Below are 16,164 nucleotides of genomic sequence, written 5' to 3' on the forward strand. Positions count from 1 at the left end.
ATACATTATTTAAATTATTTTTTTAAATTTACTTTATAGAAATGTAATTGAAAGTATCATAAAATTTATTTTAGAACTTTTTCAAACATATATTTATTAGAACTTTTTTCACGAATTGAATTTGTTTTATTCCTAGTTAATGTTTTTCCTTAGTTTACATGTTATTTTGAGGTTATCAGAAAATATCGATATTTTATATTTTAATTTAAGTTTTTACTTTTCAATATTCCAAGTTAGGATTTCCAACTGTTACTTTAAAATATTTACAAGTAATTAACTAGTTTCTAAGATACCTAGTTTCCTAACCAAACCTAACCTTCACAAATGATTCCCATTAATTATAAGCTTATATTCAATTCAGCTGTACATACATACATATATTCATGTATGTAATTCCTTATTTATTTCTTTGGATAAAATACGCGTGCATCGCCTACAAAAAGGTTGAAGCGATTGAGTGGTTTTGTTATCCGTTATTCATCTTTTAATATTATGAAACATCGAGTTGTAATAACTTCACGGCTTCAATTCACTATATAGTTAGAAAGTCCGAAGATATAATGAATTTTCGCGGTATGTTTTTTGTGTATCGTCATATTCATGAATATCAAACGACTGATTAATCGCTGACCGTTGTAAAACGTGAAAACACATTGTCTCGCAAAAGTTTATGCGCACGTGCACGGCACCAGCGCAACCGTGAACAGCATCATACCGATAAAATGCGCCTACGCGTCCAAAAAGCATCGTCTCAAACGTGACACGATTAATACGCAAAAATGAAAAATCGTCCATCGCGACGAAAGATGCTTTAATTCTTGTTGTTATGTTTCACGAACGTGAAATGGACGTTCACCAACAAAAAGAAGTTACGCAGAACTATGTGAACCTTCAAATAGGGTAAGTTCCTTGATTAATAACTACTCTTTTTTTTTTAAACGTTTTTTCCTCAAAAGAAATAGCGCATGGATTACCTGACAACTTGCTCCGTTTTATTGACTATGAAATTCAGATCGAGGTTAGAAATCGTACACATTGTAATTGATTAATGCGTAACTGTTTCCTGTTTACATTTTTTATAACAACCGTAGCTACTCTCCTGGAACTTCATTCATACAATGTTTGTCTCATTTTTGTTTTTATTATGCCCATGTATGTAATAAATTTGTCTTTGTACACGAGAGAATAAACTTTTCCAAAAACTGGCTCAGTGGTTGCAATGCGCAATAGCGCAATGCAGTGTTCAGTGATCTGTAGAATTCGAGAGAAATTGGATACGTAAAAAGTACAGCAATTGAAAATAGAGTAGGATTTTTTGTGGCCTGTCTGTTTTCTATTTGAACACTATTAAATTTTGATGCAATTGATATCTAAAAACTAACGAATAATTATTTATTGAAACAATAAATTTGAGAAACATTATTGAGTTTAGCAGTAAAACAGAATAATTGTAGCATAATTTGCATGAAATTCAACGATTGATAGAGTAACCTCGTTCTGCAAAACAAAATAGGACGTAAGAAATGACTAGCGCGTACGATCCAAACAGAATGCAAAGGAGTCTTTGTTTTCTGTTTCATGAAAATTTATCGCGACAGATTTCGCGAATTTTTTTGATGATTTCGTACATGAATAATGCTACGTGAGATATCCTTGTGACGAGTTTACGATGTTTGCTGTTCCCTACTGGGAGGTATTGCCAAGGTATGCTTAATTATCATGATCGATTTGCAAAAATTTCACAAATGCAGAAAGAAAACGTGCACATACATATACAGGGTAATTCTTGGAACCGAAACTGAATGTAACTGGGCTAACGCCAAAGGGTGATATCTCTTAAAAAAATATGTTAAAAGTACAGAATGAAATTTTTTCGTACTAGCCTTTGTTTCCGAGAAAATCGATTTTGAAAATATATGGGGCGCGCGCTTCATTAAGTCTGAACTGCACGCAACTCTGGAAATCTCTATCGGGCTTATATGCAAAGTGTGCGTACAAAGTTACAGTATGCGTTGTCCAAGAAACTGTAACCTCATCTAATAATTTTCTTTTTGTAGATAATAAAGAAAATAATAGGGAAGAGGTGATAGTTGAATGATCTATTTAAAAATCGTTGATCAGGGGAATAAAGAGAATAATGGGGGAGAAATTGGCATAGACCCCAGAATCGTGTAAACATGCACCAGAAATTTAGGCGGGATGTCCCGCCCCATGCGCAAGCCCGTTATATATTTCCGCGGTGAGAGTGGCTGTGGTGGGGGTAGCGTGCCGCGAGAGGGTGCCGCGCGAGGCAGGTCAGGGCTGGGGCTCAGTACGTTTGCGTACGTCGTTCTGTTAGTTTCGTGTGGTTCGGTTCCTCCGCGGTTCTTCGCTTGCTGTTACTCCATTCCCTTGTGTGTCGGATCTCCCTCTCTGGGAACCGTGTACTAACGTAGCAGGAGACCACATCATCAGCAATAACGGAACGCGTGCTCCTCGCGATGGTGCAACGAGCTTATATAATTGTTGGCATACACTGAGAGTTGCATACGCGCGTGACACCAGCGAGTGCGTGCTGCTCTTTTCGCCGATCTTTTCCCACTGTACGGCGTTTCTTTGACTGCCTCCCTCCTGCTTCGGTACGTATGTCTTGCTTTCTTCCTCACTCTCGCTGGCTCAACCCTTCCCCTCCGTCTCAGTCTCTCTCTCGTGCGTCCCCGTGCCCTCTTTTCCTCTCGCTCCCTCCGTATTCTGACAGCTTGGTCGATTCACGAATCCGCCGGGCCATTCGCTTTTCCCCGGGCCTCTTCAAAATAAGGCCACAGGGTTACCCTCTTTCCTGACTCCAAAAAGTGATTTTTTTTCATCGAGTGATTATTGTTCCGAAATCTCAACATCGAAGAAACTCATTACGGGGTGCTTTTGATACAGAAAAGAATGTAGCACGTTTTCGCGTCGCTAGTAAAACCTACACAGTTCGTAAACAATAAACAAACGATCGCTCGAATACGTGGAAGTCTTCGTCAACGAAGCGTGCTCCCCCCTTTTTTTCAAGACTCGATGAACCTGCAGTGAAGTTCGCGGAAAAACGTCAATATATCGAAAAGTAAAATCATTCGAGTCTTTTTCGAAACTTTGTTCATATGTATACTTAAAGTAGATTTTATCAATTTACTATATATATGTTACACACTGTCTGTTACATTTGTGTGTAAAAAGGTTATGATGCAGGTATTTAGTGTACGAATACTTGCCTGTATATTCAGTGCACCAAGAACTGAACCAGTATGTGTATAATAGCAGAATTAAAATATATTTTAATATACACTTCAGTCATGGCCTTTTTTGTATAGTTATTCATTCATAAAATAAAGTTTTGAAGTAGTTCAGCTATGCTCTGCGACCTCTCTAAGTGAGGTGTTATATCCTTTCGCAAAGATTGGGTTTTGATTGGTTTGATTTAGTTTATTTTACTCACTGCTACTTGCTGGTTCTGTTTTGTCCTTACTTGCCTTTGTTTGTTTGTTTCTGACACACAGGTCTGGCATCATATACATATATGTATATATGCAGATTTATTTTCTATTTATTTTAAATTGCTTAAAAAAGTGAGAGCATTCAAAAGTATAGGCTGAGCAACGATTATGGCGTCGTACGGGGAAGACGTAGTAATGATTTTGTTTATATTTTTTGTATTTGCTGACCCCATCGACGGTTTCACTGGGATATATCAGTTGGAGTACGCAGCAACCACAGCCGCAGAACTCTCAACCATTAGACACCGATATACAGCAGAATCAAATTGTGAACCAGAAAGTGGAGCAAAATTCTGCAGAACTTTCCAAAATGACGGATCAACGAGAACAGCAGTCCCAACAACAACAACAGCAACCACAACATCAACAACAGCATATTAAAGGCAATGAAGAACCAAGGACAAATTTGATCATCAATTATCTTCCACAGAGCATGACAGAGAAGGATTTATACAGTCTATTTGTAACCATTGGGCCGGTGGAATCTTGCCGTGTTATGAAAGATTATAAAGTTAGTTTCATTTGTGGAAATAAATTTCTAATAATCTATTTTTTTAGTCAACTGCATACATGTAAATAATTTGAATTACTTTTTTCTTTTGCACAGACTGGATATAGTTATGGTTTTGGATTTGTTAATTATGCAAAAGCAGAAGATGCAGCCACAGCTATAAACACCTTGAATGGACTACAGGTCCAAAACAAAAGGCTAAAAGTATCTTTTGCACGGCCATCAGGAGAGGAGATCAAGGAAACTAATCTTTATGTTACAAATTTACCAAGGTAATTTGCATGGTGTAGTGATTGTGGCAAATTATAGAAAATATTAATGGGCGAGTTTTCAGTAATAATCTTTGTATTTTTTTTCTTACAGAAATATAACAGAGAGTCAAATTGATGACATATTTAGCAAATATGGAAATATCGTACAAAAAAATATTTTAAAAGACAAACTTACTGGATTACCAAGGGGTGTGGCATTTGTTAGGTATGACATCATTTTCAATAGTTCCACTTAGCACCATAGAGCAAACTGCCATGCTAATGAAAAGTATAGTCTTTACTTCTTGGCAAAATGCCATTGTTGTCATAATTGATAACGTAATATGACAAGCTGGCAGTTTGGTATGATAACAGAAGCATTTTGCAGAAAATTATTGATTTCTTAAAATGTTGTTATTGGACAATTATTTTTCTCGTACATAACGAGTATAACCGAGTATCGTGCTTTCAGAAAATTGGATCACGTTTAAAGTTAATAAAACAGTTGTTCTTAGCAGCAGAAAGTGCCTTGTCATTATGCAACGCTTATTCGCTGCGTATAATATCGTACGTGTATTTATTTTCCGAGATCTTTGCTGCCAAATTATTTTTGCACGGTTCTGCCGCGTTTGACTTGCATAATTTCGATTTTACCCCACTTCACGACCACCGACCTACTTAGCTACTTAAGACACGAATTGTGTACAGTATTAGTTGTAGTTGTAGGAAATAGTACGAAAAGTGTGTCAACCAGCTGGAAATAGAATTCAAACTGGTTTGACAATTTCTCTTAATTTTGGCAGATTTTAAGGATTCGTAACGAGCTCTCTTCTATTACGCTCTAGATCGTTCTTGATAAATTCTGTATTGGACCTAGATTTGGCAAAGGATCACATCATTCTTTGCCAATGAACTGCTTTGTGGATTTCAAGTTTTCGTCATAATCTGTTTGTTTCACAGATTCGATAAGCGAGAAGAAGCACAAGAAGCGATTGCACGGCTACACGGTACGATACCGGAAGGTGGATCGGAGCCACTTAGCGTAAAAATCGCGGAGGAACACGGAAAACAGAAGGCGGCGTACTACGCGGGTTGGCAAGCTGGCTACAACCAGAGTCGAGGTAAGTAGTTTCAATCGTCTTCAATAGACTATTAGTCTTGCCCGTATCTCTTTTCTCTTCAACCTGGCAGTAGAAATTGTCACTTCAAAGCACAGTAAAACATTGATCATTAGAGATCTTGATTTTATTAATAAAGATTGGTAGATTCAACTTTCTGATCAAATAAGATTTATTTTGACAGATGGGTCAACTTTTCTGCTTCAAACAGTTAAATCAATATCGTGGCATTTTTATTGAATATTTAGCACAGACACACACACACACACAAATATATATAAATATGTGTGTATTTTTAGATCTAGTTTAAAAAATGGTGAAAGGATGTTCAATTGGAAAATGTTTTACTGTAAATCAATGTTCTGTAGTGCGGAAAGGTATGACAATTCATATGAAGTAAATTTTTACTGACAGGTGAGATTTGCATTTTGGCTTTCTTCTGAATCTTTCTTACTAAAGTCGCAGTAAACCATTGCGTTTCATTATTGCCATTGTTGGACTCGTAGAAGCACCAATACTTGAAAAAGACATTTTTCCAATAGCGCATCCTCTTCTATTCTTTCCATCTTTCCTACAGATCATCACTCTGAATCGTGTCGTGTTAGTTTTCTTCATTCCTTTCTTTTCTCGTCATGATCCGCGTGCAATTGAAACAGGTAGTGGTCATTTGAATGAATTCTGTAACGTAGTTGCAAGGTGTACAAATTTTGTATCTTTTGGTACGCATTGTTAAAAATGTGGATGATCTTTCAATTTAAATTCCTTCACACGTGTTATATTCAGAATAAATTAGCGTTTGTTTTCTGAATTTAATAGAACAGAGGAAGTTGAGTTTTGGAAGATCCTTTGCATCATTGACAGTGCGTCGAAAGTTTGAAAATATGTCTAATATTTGAATTGTTTGCCAGATATGGCTGCATCTAAATCAAAGTACAGTGAAGATTGAAAAAGCTGTGTGCGTTCTAATGCGCGCAACGTTATGCAGCACTTTTCTGCGAATAGTGTGGAGACACGTTTCATTTCGCGCCTGTTTTGTTTCTCTGTGTTCTCTCTGTTTTGTTACAAGTTTTTGAAAATGTGCGCATGAGATTATTTCACACGTGAGAGAGAAGACTCTGGCAGTGATTGATCTGAACAAGATTTCCTTGCAGACGGACACGAAAGAAAGCAAACGTAGTGCTGCTGTGATAGAAATGTTTTTGTGTGTGATGATTTTTTTGGTGGACGAACAAGAGACTAAAAGAAAGAATGGTCGTATCCTGTGCTAGTCAGTGGCGGCTTGTGGTTAAAAAAAGAGAGAAACACTTGCTGAGTTGTATTCTGCACACAAGGCTGGTTTAGAAGTTTGTTTTTGGACGATGCCTGGGTCAACGAAATTGCAACTCTGTTGTTCTAGTTGCTACCGCTGCTGCTGCTGTTACCATGTTCATTTTGCCTAATCGTTTCTCAAATTTGTTCAAGCTACGCTGTGGAGCATCATCCTAGTTCTATTTTTTGTGTCAGGAATTATGTATAACTTACGTCTTTAAGCTGTTTGTACTTTTTTTTAGTAAGACATCATGTTTCGTACTATATATATATATATATATTTTGTTACGTATCATTTGAGACTTTGGAAATACATTTTCTGTTCAAGAAGAAATTTATTACTGTCCCTTTCATCATCCTTCAACAAATATGCGTGCGAATTACTTTTCTTTCCCAATTACAAACCCTTAGAGGTAAAGGTTTTCTTATTTTTCATGTCTAATTCTAAACATGTTGCGACTGATTAACGCCTGTAGTTTTTATGTTGGAAGGAAAATATTTTCTGTCTGTGTGTTCTCAGTAGGATTTTCTGTAACACAATGTTTTGCGAATTGTTTATATACTGCTCAAAGTGATCAACAGGTCATGTTCTAAAATTTTAATAGCCATACCATGTAGAAACCATTGATTCTTGTTCAGTTATCAAAGTAAAACTCCACTGGACATAGTCAGTGCACTGTTAGTAAATTGGTATTTTGAAGCTTATCTATAACTATAGGAGCTTAATCGATATGGAATAACATCAATAAGGAATTCAATACTTTGAAATTATGATTCTTTGGGTGGTTTGAGCAGTACGTAACATACGCAGCTCGCCTGACACACACATTGTTGTATGCCTGCGAATAATTACTCTTTAGCGAGCGTCGTTGCTAATCCATGGTTAGAGCTGGACAGATTACATTTGCAAAAACGTGTGGCTTTAACAGAAGATTTGTTCAATGCATGGCTGTGTCCAGTATCAAGCGATTATCGTGCGCAGTATGGGACAAATGTATTTGGAACAATAGTCTCCTTTACACTTTATTAAAATCAAAGTATGTTTCAAATTTATCAGCTCCATCAACAAGTAGATAGATAAATAGTGATCAGGTACCATGTGGTTTAGAGATGAAAGACGACAATTCTAAAATGAGTATCTAGAGATACAAAAGCTCCAAGTAGATTGAAATATGACACTGAGAAACTCCAGATAGTATTCAAACAGGCAAGGGTTAAATGTGGTTGATCAAGGAAAACATTAATTAGAAAACTTAAAATATTACACGAGTCTAAAACTTGTAGAACATAGAATAGAAACTCAGCAATCAGGGAATTTGGAGAATTTATTTTCATTTGGCCATAAATACACAGAGAATAACACCGAAGGTATCGTTGAATCGATGTAAACCATTTTTAATTTGCATATCGAACATTGTTACGTTTACTTAGGTAATTTGTTACAACTTATTAAATCTGCTAATTATTGCATCATGTTTGTTACCAATTTCTTCGTACAATATTCAATCCTCTAGTGCTCCAGCAAAGCTGTTTGTCCGGTTACATTTGTCCACTACTGTACGTACTTACTCTAAGTGTCTAGAATAATTCTTTAACATGCCGTTTTCATTTCTATGCTCGCCAATCTACGAAGGAGAACGTCTGTATCCGACCAGGAATAAATACCAGCGATATGCACATTACCTTTATTAAAAGAAGAACACGTTCTTGTTCGATTGTCGTTCGTTGTTATTCTTGCAGTTATGACCACGATTCTCCCATTGGTGTGACAATGATATTGGCATGATTAAGTGCGCTTATACCAGGCACATTGTTTACCATTGTAACTCGAACAATGAGAGAAACGATTCTTAGCAATAAGGAGGCGAATTTTTTTTTTTCGAACGAGTCTTTCGGAGATCTCGGCTGAACGTTCGTTTTTTCTATTGGCTTTTATATTGGTACAGCCTCCATCGGAAATACGGGAGACATCCGTTATTGCACGAGTAAGTCGTGTATAGTTCCTGAGGCTTAAACTTAATTTTAACATACTGGTCCGATTAAATGATCACCGAATTACTCAGGTGGTCAAGGATGCATTATCTGTAATCCGAAAATAACGACACAATTTGCTCAACGAATGTAAACGATTGTAAACGAAATGTCTTGCGGCGATTACCTTTGTAACCCCTCGAGCAATTTCAATTTTTGAAACGTGTTGCGATTGAACACTCGTTTCGAAGTCTTTCTTCTAAACCAAGAACACTCTCGACGCAGTTTTACGTTAGAACTGTTCGTCGGATGCCCATAGAGTGACGGTTTAACGCGTGGACCCATAAATGACAGGCAATCATCTATTTTGGATAGACCGTGTCAGTCACAGGTGGCCCATAGGTTATTCAGTAGCTCAATTTCAGGGTCGAATAAAGTCAAGCCTCTTGGGTCAGCGTGTTAAACACTGGAACGACTGTATCGCTAAAGATGAATGCATATGTTCGAATTGATCCTATAAACACGATGTGACGCGTCTGGGATACTGTGTCTTTAGATAGATCGATTAAGATTTTCCCCAGTTTTACAGCGATTTTAAATAGCTAGAGCTCCTATATGCGCTCTCGACGAGCTCTTCAGCAAACGTTGCATAATTTTTACGATTATCCACGCTCGTCGCTAGTTTCGTTTCGTCGTGTTCGCCGAAAGACAACAGCGGACACTCTAGGTAGCGAAAGTATATATCAGACGTGCCGTGAGACGTTTTTTCGACGCATCTTCCTCGCAACATCTTTCACGATTTTTCTTGATGAAGATCGTTGTCCTAAAGGCTTTGCCAGGTAACCAAAACAAACCTGAAAAATGATGCCATCGAGTCGCTCGACGATAAAAACGATCGGCACGAAGAAAAATTGCGATCAACCATTGAGGACGATGGCAATCCTTTCGTGCGTTAACGATCTTCGCTGTTACTAACTTTCGTCCTTTTATTCCTAATATATATATATATATATACGAATCGATCGAAGCGTTTCTGGAGTAGGGTGGATCTTGATTAGATAGAAAGACGTATCTCCTACGACTCTGACAATCGTTCCTTTTTTTAATAAACTTTTCGCGGCTATTGCGCGCACCTACTTTATCGTAGTTGAACCGATTACGACGATTCGACGTGTCCATTTTGACGTTATAAAATAAATCCTAGTAGGAGGTACGATGTGTCCACCTCACTCGTATATTAATGTATGCGTTCAGGTGCTTGATACGATTAAGAACGGGGATGTACAACCTTCTCGTAATCGTCCAAATTTTCTTGTGATATGTACGAGCAATATGAGTGAAAAAATGAGGAGAACATTAACGAGGCATCATTGGTGATGTGAGTTTAATCGTTGGGCTTGTAAGGCATTTAATTAATAATTAGCCCGGGGTTCGAATCCTCTTCGTGCAATATTAGAGAGAGAAAGTATTTTTCCGGGGTTTTTGTGTAGTATATTATTACCCGAATAATGCATTATGAAAATATAATGCATCGGGATAAGAAAAATAATAACCCGGGAAAATAAAAATAAATAAAAACAATACATTTTCTGAATGTGTGTTGTTCCCTCTTTAACGCTTTCTACACGATTTGAAAGAAAAACGACACGGAAGAAGGAGAAATAGTTTTGAAATGTTCTTGGATCACGGAGGTGGAGAGTTAGTTAGTTAGTTAGTGTTGCCACCTTAGTTGTTTAGTGAATCGAAGAAGAGAATGGTGTTGGACGGTTGTGCATCCCCGAATTTGACAACAAAGATTTGGAACCTTAGAAAAAAAACGAAAAAACTCTTTTAGGAATTTAATATTGCGAATGCGCCGGTATTTAAACCGTTTACCGTTAGTCGATCGAACTCCGTGCACACACACATACGCAACACGCGTGTTCAAAAATTCTTATCGTCACGAAATATCCCATTCGATTAGAAAAGCAGCGAGAGTTGCACGGAAATCAAATCACTGCGGTAGAATAAGGGATGATTAAAGGGAGGCTGGATATTAATTATATTAACATTTGAGAATTTAATTAGTACTTAAGTTAGAAGAATTTAACGAATAAGATTTTTCAAGTATTCCTTCAGAATATAATTATATTCGTGCTACGAAGTGACTCGCGTCGTTCTTTCTACATATATGATAAATTCGACAAGAATTTACTCCATTGATAAAAAAGAAAGGAAGAAAATAAGTCAAAAATTGCAGCCGATCGTATCCGAGTTTACTACTTTCTTTCGAACGAATAATATAATAATTGTCTTTCGTTTCCATACTGGGAGAAGAACGATGCGAGTTTTTAGCGCCGAAGCTGAGACACGCACTGTAAATAAGCCGAAAGATTCTAATTTTAACTTTAAGTAGTAAATCTTAAGGTTTAACGGATCGAAGATTGTGCGAAATGGTTAATCCCGAAGTCCAGTAGTGCTAACGATGGCTGTGATACGGATAAGGAAATAACTAAACGAGAGAATGAACAAAACGAACAAAAAAATATCATGCGAATAAAACGGAGAGTCCGCGACAAGGATGAAACGAAGAAATTTGCGACGCTTCTCTCTTCCTCGCTCTCTCACACTCTCACAAAATAGGGTAGAAAATTCGCCTAATTTTTATACGACGTTTCTCTGTATATTTAGTGATATAAATTATGTCGAGTCCGACGAAAAACTTGGGAAGAAGAATGTCGTGCAGTGTTTTCATCATTGTTTAACGAAAATGTTTCACGAGAGCGATGAAATTCGAGAGACGGAGAAAAGAATCCTCTTGAAGAGAGTGACACTAGGCCCCGGTTAAAAATGCCTGCGACATTCCCAATAATACATTCATCGTATTTTTCTCTTCTTCGAAAAAAACGAATATCGGAAAAAAAAATGAAAAAAAAAATAATAAAAGAAAGGAAAGAAATATCGATTCAGAAAAAAAAAAATGATTCTACGATCAACGTTTTATTGTAAATCGATCCCAAGTTAGCGAAAACTAGCCCTGGTTACGTGATACGCGGAGTGAACCGGAAGTCGTGGTACCGTCAACCGGGAAGGGACGAGTTTCCTTGTTGTTAATAAATGAACAAGACGGTGTACGTTTTTCGTCTATGAAGCTTCGTTTTAGAAAAACAAAAAAAGAGAGAAAAAAAACAAGTAATAATAATAAAATTAAAATAAAACAAGTAAAGAATTTACGGATCTTCGGGTCTCCGGACCTCCGGATCGATTAGGTCTCTAGATTTCTAAATTATCCAAATTTCTAGATCAACCGGATCTTCAAATCGTCTAGATCGTTTAGACCTTTGGATCCTCGTCTAGATCCGTTAAATAACCGGATACTTAATTGTATCTAGCAAAACTGAGAATTTCGATTAATCGTTCTGAAACATGACGGAATTTCAAAATTTTCGTTTCCACAAAGCAATAAAATTTTTTTTGCACTCTCAATTATCCCCCCCTCCCCCCATATGCATCATCCAGCTTTGTTGTTCCACGATTTCCCAATCACCCTTGTATAGTTGTAAAGATACACGCGCACATGTACCACACACAGAACCACAACGTTACATCGATATTAGAGAATTACGATTATGTACACGATAAATATGATAATACTAAATGGCAACGCGTAACTTGTACGAATATTTGTATTTAACTGTGTTGAACACTGAATCGCGAAGCAATCGTATCGAACGAACCTGAGACGCCTTGTTACCTTTTTGTGCTGATGATTTTTCACGTGACTCTGTCCGACAATACTTGTGTATGCTCCAACAAGTTTTTGATCGTCGCATCGAAGCTTTTAAACCTTTGCACTGAAAGGTTCGAGTATTCACTCGATTCAACGTATTATTCGTTTCGTTCATTTGAAGAAAAAAAAAAAAGGAACTTTTGGATAGGTCTTAAGATAGGACGATATAGTGTCAAAAACGAAAAAAAAAAGAAAACAAAAGAAAGAATAACCGTTCGGTAATCAGATGCATCTAACAGTAATCGTCGTGTGTGTTTAGTCCAACCTCGTTAATTGTCCCGCTTTGGCATCGGCACCGTGAAAAATGGCGGTCCCTGTGCAAAGGATTAAAAGGTTTATTCCCCCCGTTCGTCAAACGAGCCAGCACACGTGGCGCGCCACGAGATCTAGCCAAGAGAGAAAGAAAAAAAATAAAAATAAATAAATAAAACAAACAAACAAACAAATAATGCATCAACTACCTCGATCGCTGGGCACAGAAGAGGGTACCAGTTCGCAATCGGCCGCAGAAAATCGTCAGGACAAAACGCAGTTCGAGAGAGAAAGAGAGAGAGTAATCAACCGGCGTGTCTCGACACTCGTTCTTTCAAAAATTCCTACATAAGTATCTTATACCTTTCTTATCCTTGTTGCTACTGGTCACACGAGTTCGCGTGATTCTGTAGTCGCTCGTTAAATTTGATTAAAACATTAGAAACTGAAAGCCAGCTTGTCCAGTTTATTCAACACCATCGTGTCCTATCCAACTTTTCTCTCTGTCGAGCTGTCCTGCGTGTTTCATCTCTCGTTTGTCGGAACGAAAACGAAAAAAGAAAGAAACCGAAAAAAAAACAAAAAAAAAAAAAAATACCAAAAAGAAACAGAAAAAAAAAAGAAAGAAAGAAAGAAAGGAAAAAAAAAGCAATCGGCCGGGACCGGGAGAGCCACTTCCACTGACTTTGAGGAACTTTTTCAGGTGCCGGGAGTGGTGTGAGCGGCGGTGGACGAGGCAGAGGCATCGGTGGTCCACCAGGAATGGGGATGGGCATCAGCGGTGGTGGTCCTGGAATGATAGGCAGAGCCGGTGGATTCGGGCCGCGTGGTGGGCCACACGGTGGCTTTCTAGGCGGTAGCGGTGGTCCAGGTGCCATGAGAATGGAGAAGATCCACCCTCACCGTTTCAACCCAATAGGGATGGGAGGCGGTTACGTCCAGTCGCATTTCTGGTGACCTAGCGTCGACCATCTGGCGACCAAGACAGCATCGGCTACGTACCTTTCTTCGTTTCATCGAAGACAAACCAGCGGCGACTGTCGTTCGTAACTGCTGAACGTTCCCTCGAGCGATCGTTGATGTTTCTTCGATCGTCGTCCGGACCGTGCTGCTGGATCAGGAGGACGCCGTGATCGAGGGATCGGAGAGCTGCTCTTATAAACAGGGTACACGAACGTCGTCGGTGACGATTGCTCGATGTTCAATTGACGAACGACGGGAACAGACTGATTTATGGAAGTGTAAATTATTCTGCGCGCTCTACGATGCATAGTATTTAATGATGTTTCTACGTGCCTGTACCAAAGCTCGCAACAACTAGTATTGTGCGTCCAGTGATGGGCACTCAATTCCCTCCTTAAACCGTTATCGCTTCGAATGTTGTCGAACGGAGGTTCGTTGAGCCTCGTAGCTAGTTACGAAGAAAGGTGCTTGGAAAGTTTTGGAACATATTGGCTCACTCGTTGGGAGTCTCGGGGCGAGTCTGTGTTACAAATCGACATTGTTAACCGTGATGCTTTCTCGCGCGCGAGCGACGGGACCGAGAAACGAAAAAGTAGAAAAGACAAAAAAAAAAGAAAATGAAAAATGAAGGAAAAAAAGAAAAGAAAAGAAAAGCGTTCCAGCAATGCGTACCGTTTTGATCGCGACTTTTATCGTTGCAATCCGCGAGACTTCGACGCTTCGAGACTTTCGGAATCACGGGTCACGCGAGACCCTGGGTGCGAGAAATCCTCAAGGTTCGAAAGTCTTGAAACAACGGGCGGCGGTGTGTTCACTCGCGAAACGATAGAAATACAAAATAGTATAGAAATACCAAGTCTGTATTATAATTATCATTACCCGTAAGTTCACCTGCACCTTTCTCTGTGGTTTAGTCACCCGTTAATAAGTAAGTTCTATCGATCATCGAAAAAAAAAAAAAAAAGAAACGACCCCTACCCAAGCGTTTCAAGACTTTCGGTGAAAATAACGTCGGGTGAATCGGGTCGTTCGAGAACCATCGAAACAGTCCAATACAGCCAATTATAACCGATCGATGTTCGAAGTGATCGAAGCACGCGTCTTGAAGCCCATCACTACCATCTCCACATCGCTTTTTATCGTTAAAACAGATTCAACTCCCTTGTCTAGCTTTAATACCTCCGTTCCATTCTACGTTAAAATTAGTGGCGTTCAATCCCGCCGATTGATAATGCTCGTCGAATAATCTTAAGGTACAAAAAATAGGAGAAAGAAAAACAGAAAAAAAAAAAGAAAGAAAAGAAAAACAAGAAACTCTTGGTCACCGAGTGTCGCCGGTTAGGTCGAATGTAGTTAGGCCTCGGTGGTGAAGTTACGCCGTGCTAAATTAGCTCCATTTAATAAAGTAACGCGTTCGCGAGATCGTTGAAGTGGATTCTCTTGAAATTCTATTTTTCTGGCAATCGACGCGGAACACACACGATGCGAGTCGAACGTTCTTGTCCCCTGCAACGATAACCCCTTAAGCGTAGAGCGCACCATATGGCGCACCGATCGCGCAACGATCGCTAGCCACACTTCGAAACGCATCGTATATGGTGCGCGCCTTATTTTTCTTGATTAATCATTTGTGAAAACGGTATCGAACGGGAATAGTTTGATGTTTATAATTATAACTTAATTAATAAATGTTTAAGTATAAAACGACAAAAAGGAAAAAAAAGAAAAAAAAAGAAAGAAAGAAAAGAAGAAGAAAGAAAAAGAGAAAAGTGTTCAGCGCCAAAATAAATAGTTAAGGGGTTAAAGGAGCCTGATCCGCATTGTAAAACATACTGCTGGCCAAAAATGCGAGACCGTATTACGGATAAGCTTGCGGAACGGCGATTTTACGTAGCGATTCGATCACGAGTACATTTCAATTTCTTTGTCTAATTGTACGCGAAACATCGCGCCGAACGTCGACCGATATTCTCGATTTCTTCCGAGTCTGCGTGCTCCCGTTAAATAACTGAAGCGTTAAAATCGTTGCGTCCTCTCGGGCCGATGTAGCTGCATTCATCGACGGTCCAAGGTCGTCGTTGATCCGCACCGATCGGTAATCGTACGTTTCCGGACACCCTGATTAGTCTAGCTGCGCGTTCTAACAAGATATATGATTTGCGTCTGGAAGCCCTTGATGGTATTAACAGTCACTGAACGTTCACATCGTATACTTTAATATTTCATAACTTGGTGTATCGTTTACAACAATAAGAAACATATCAGAATGTACGATCGTGTGTCCCAGTATAATTGGAAATCGTCTTCGACGCTAGGTAAATCGGGTCGTACGCTCGCTGTTCATTAATTCGGACTAAGTAAATGGGTACTTAGGCTTGATCACCGATCGAAGTACCCGAGTGACAACGTAGAGTTGCTTTCGTAAGACGATTAAACGGTCACCTTCGACGCAGTCGGTGGTTCGATAATCCTTGTCGCGTGGTCTGGCGCGTTTGGCCCGCAGTGT

General features: G+C 38.8%; 1 protein-coding gene across 8 annotated transcripts in view; it reads left to right on the plus strand.

The window, feature by feature from the left end:
- The first annotated feature begins 639 nt into the window (after positions 1–639).
- Positions 640–16,164, plus strand: part of LOC143146528 (sex-lethal homolog) — an 18,633-nt gene continuing 3,108 nt past the window's right edge. The window contains exons 1-6 of one of the 8 annotated variants that reach the window (XM_076310855.1): positions 640–900; positions 3,714–4,026; positions 4,123–4,298; positions 4,390–4,503; positions 5,238–5,398; positions 12,703–13,380. In XM_076310855.1, the coding sequence (XP_076166970.1) occupies positions 827–900; positions 3,714–4,026; positions 4,123–4,298; positions 4,390–4,503; positions 5,238–5,398; positions 12,703–12,716 (852 nt within the window). In that variant the 5' untranslated portion in view covers positions 640–826 and the 3' untranslated portion in view covers positions 12,717–13,380. The other 7 variants (XM_076310854.1, XM_076310853.1, XM_076310847.1 and 4 more) reach the window with 7 other exon arrangements.

The sequence above is a fragment of the Ptiloglossa arizonensis genome, chromosome 5 (genome assembly GCF_051014685.1).
Source record: "Ptiloglossa arizonensis isolate GNS036 chromosome 5, iyPtiAriz1_principal, whole genome shotgun sequence".
In the NCBI taxonomy this organism is placed as follows: domain Eukaryota; kingdom Metazoa; phylum Arthropoda; class Insecta; order Hymenoptera; family Colletidae; genus Ptiloglossa; species Ptiloglossa arizonensis.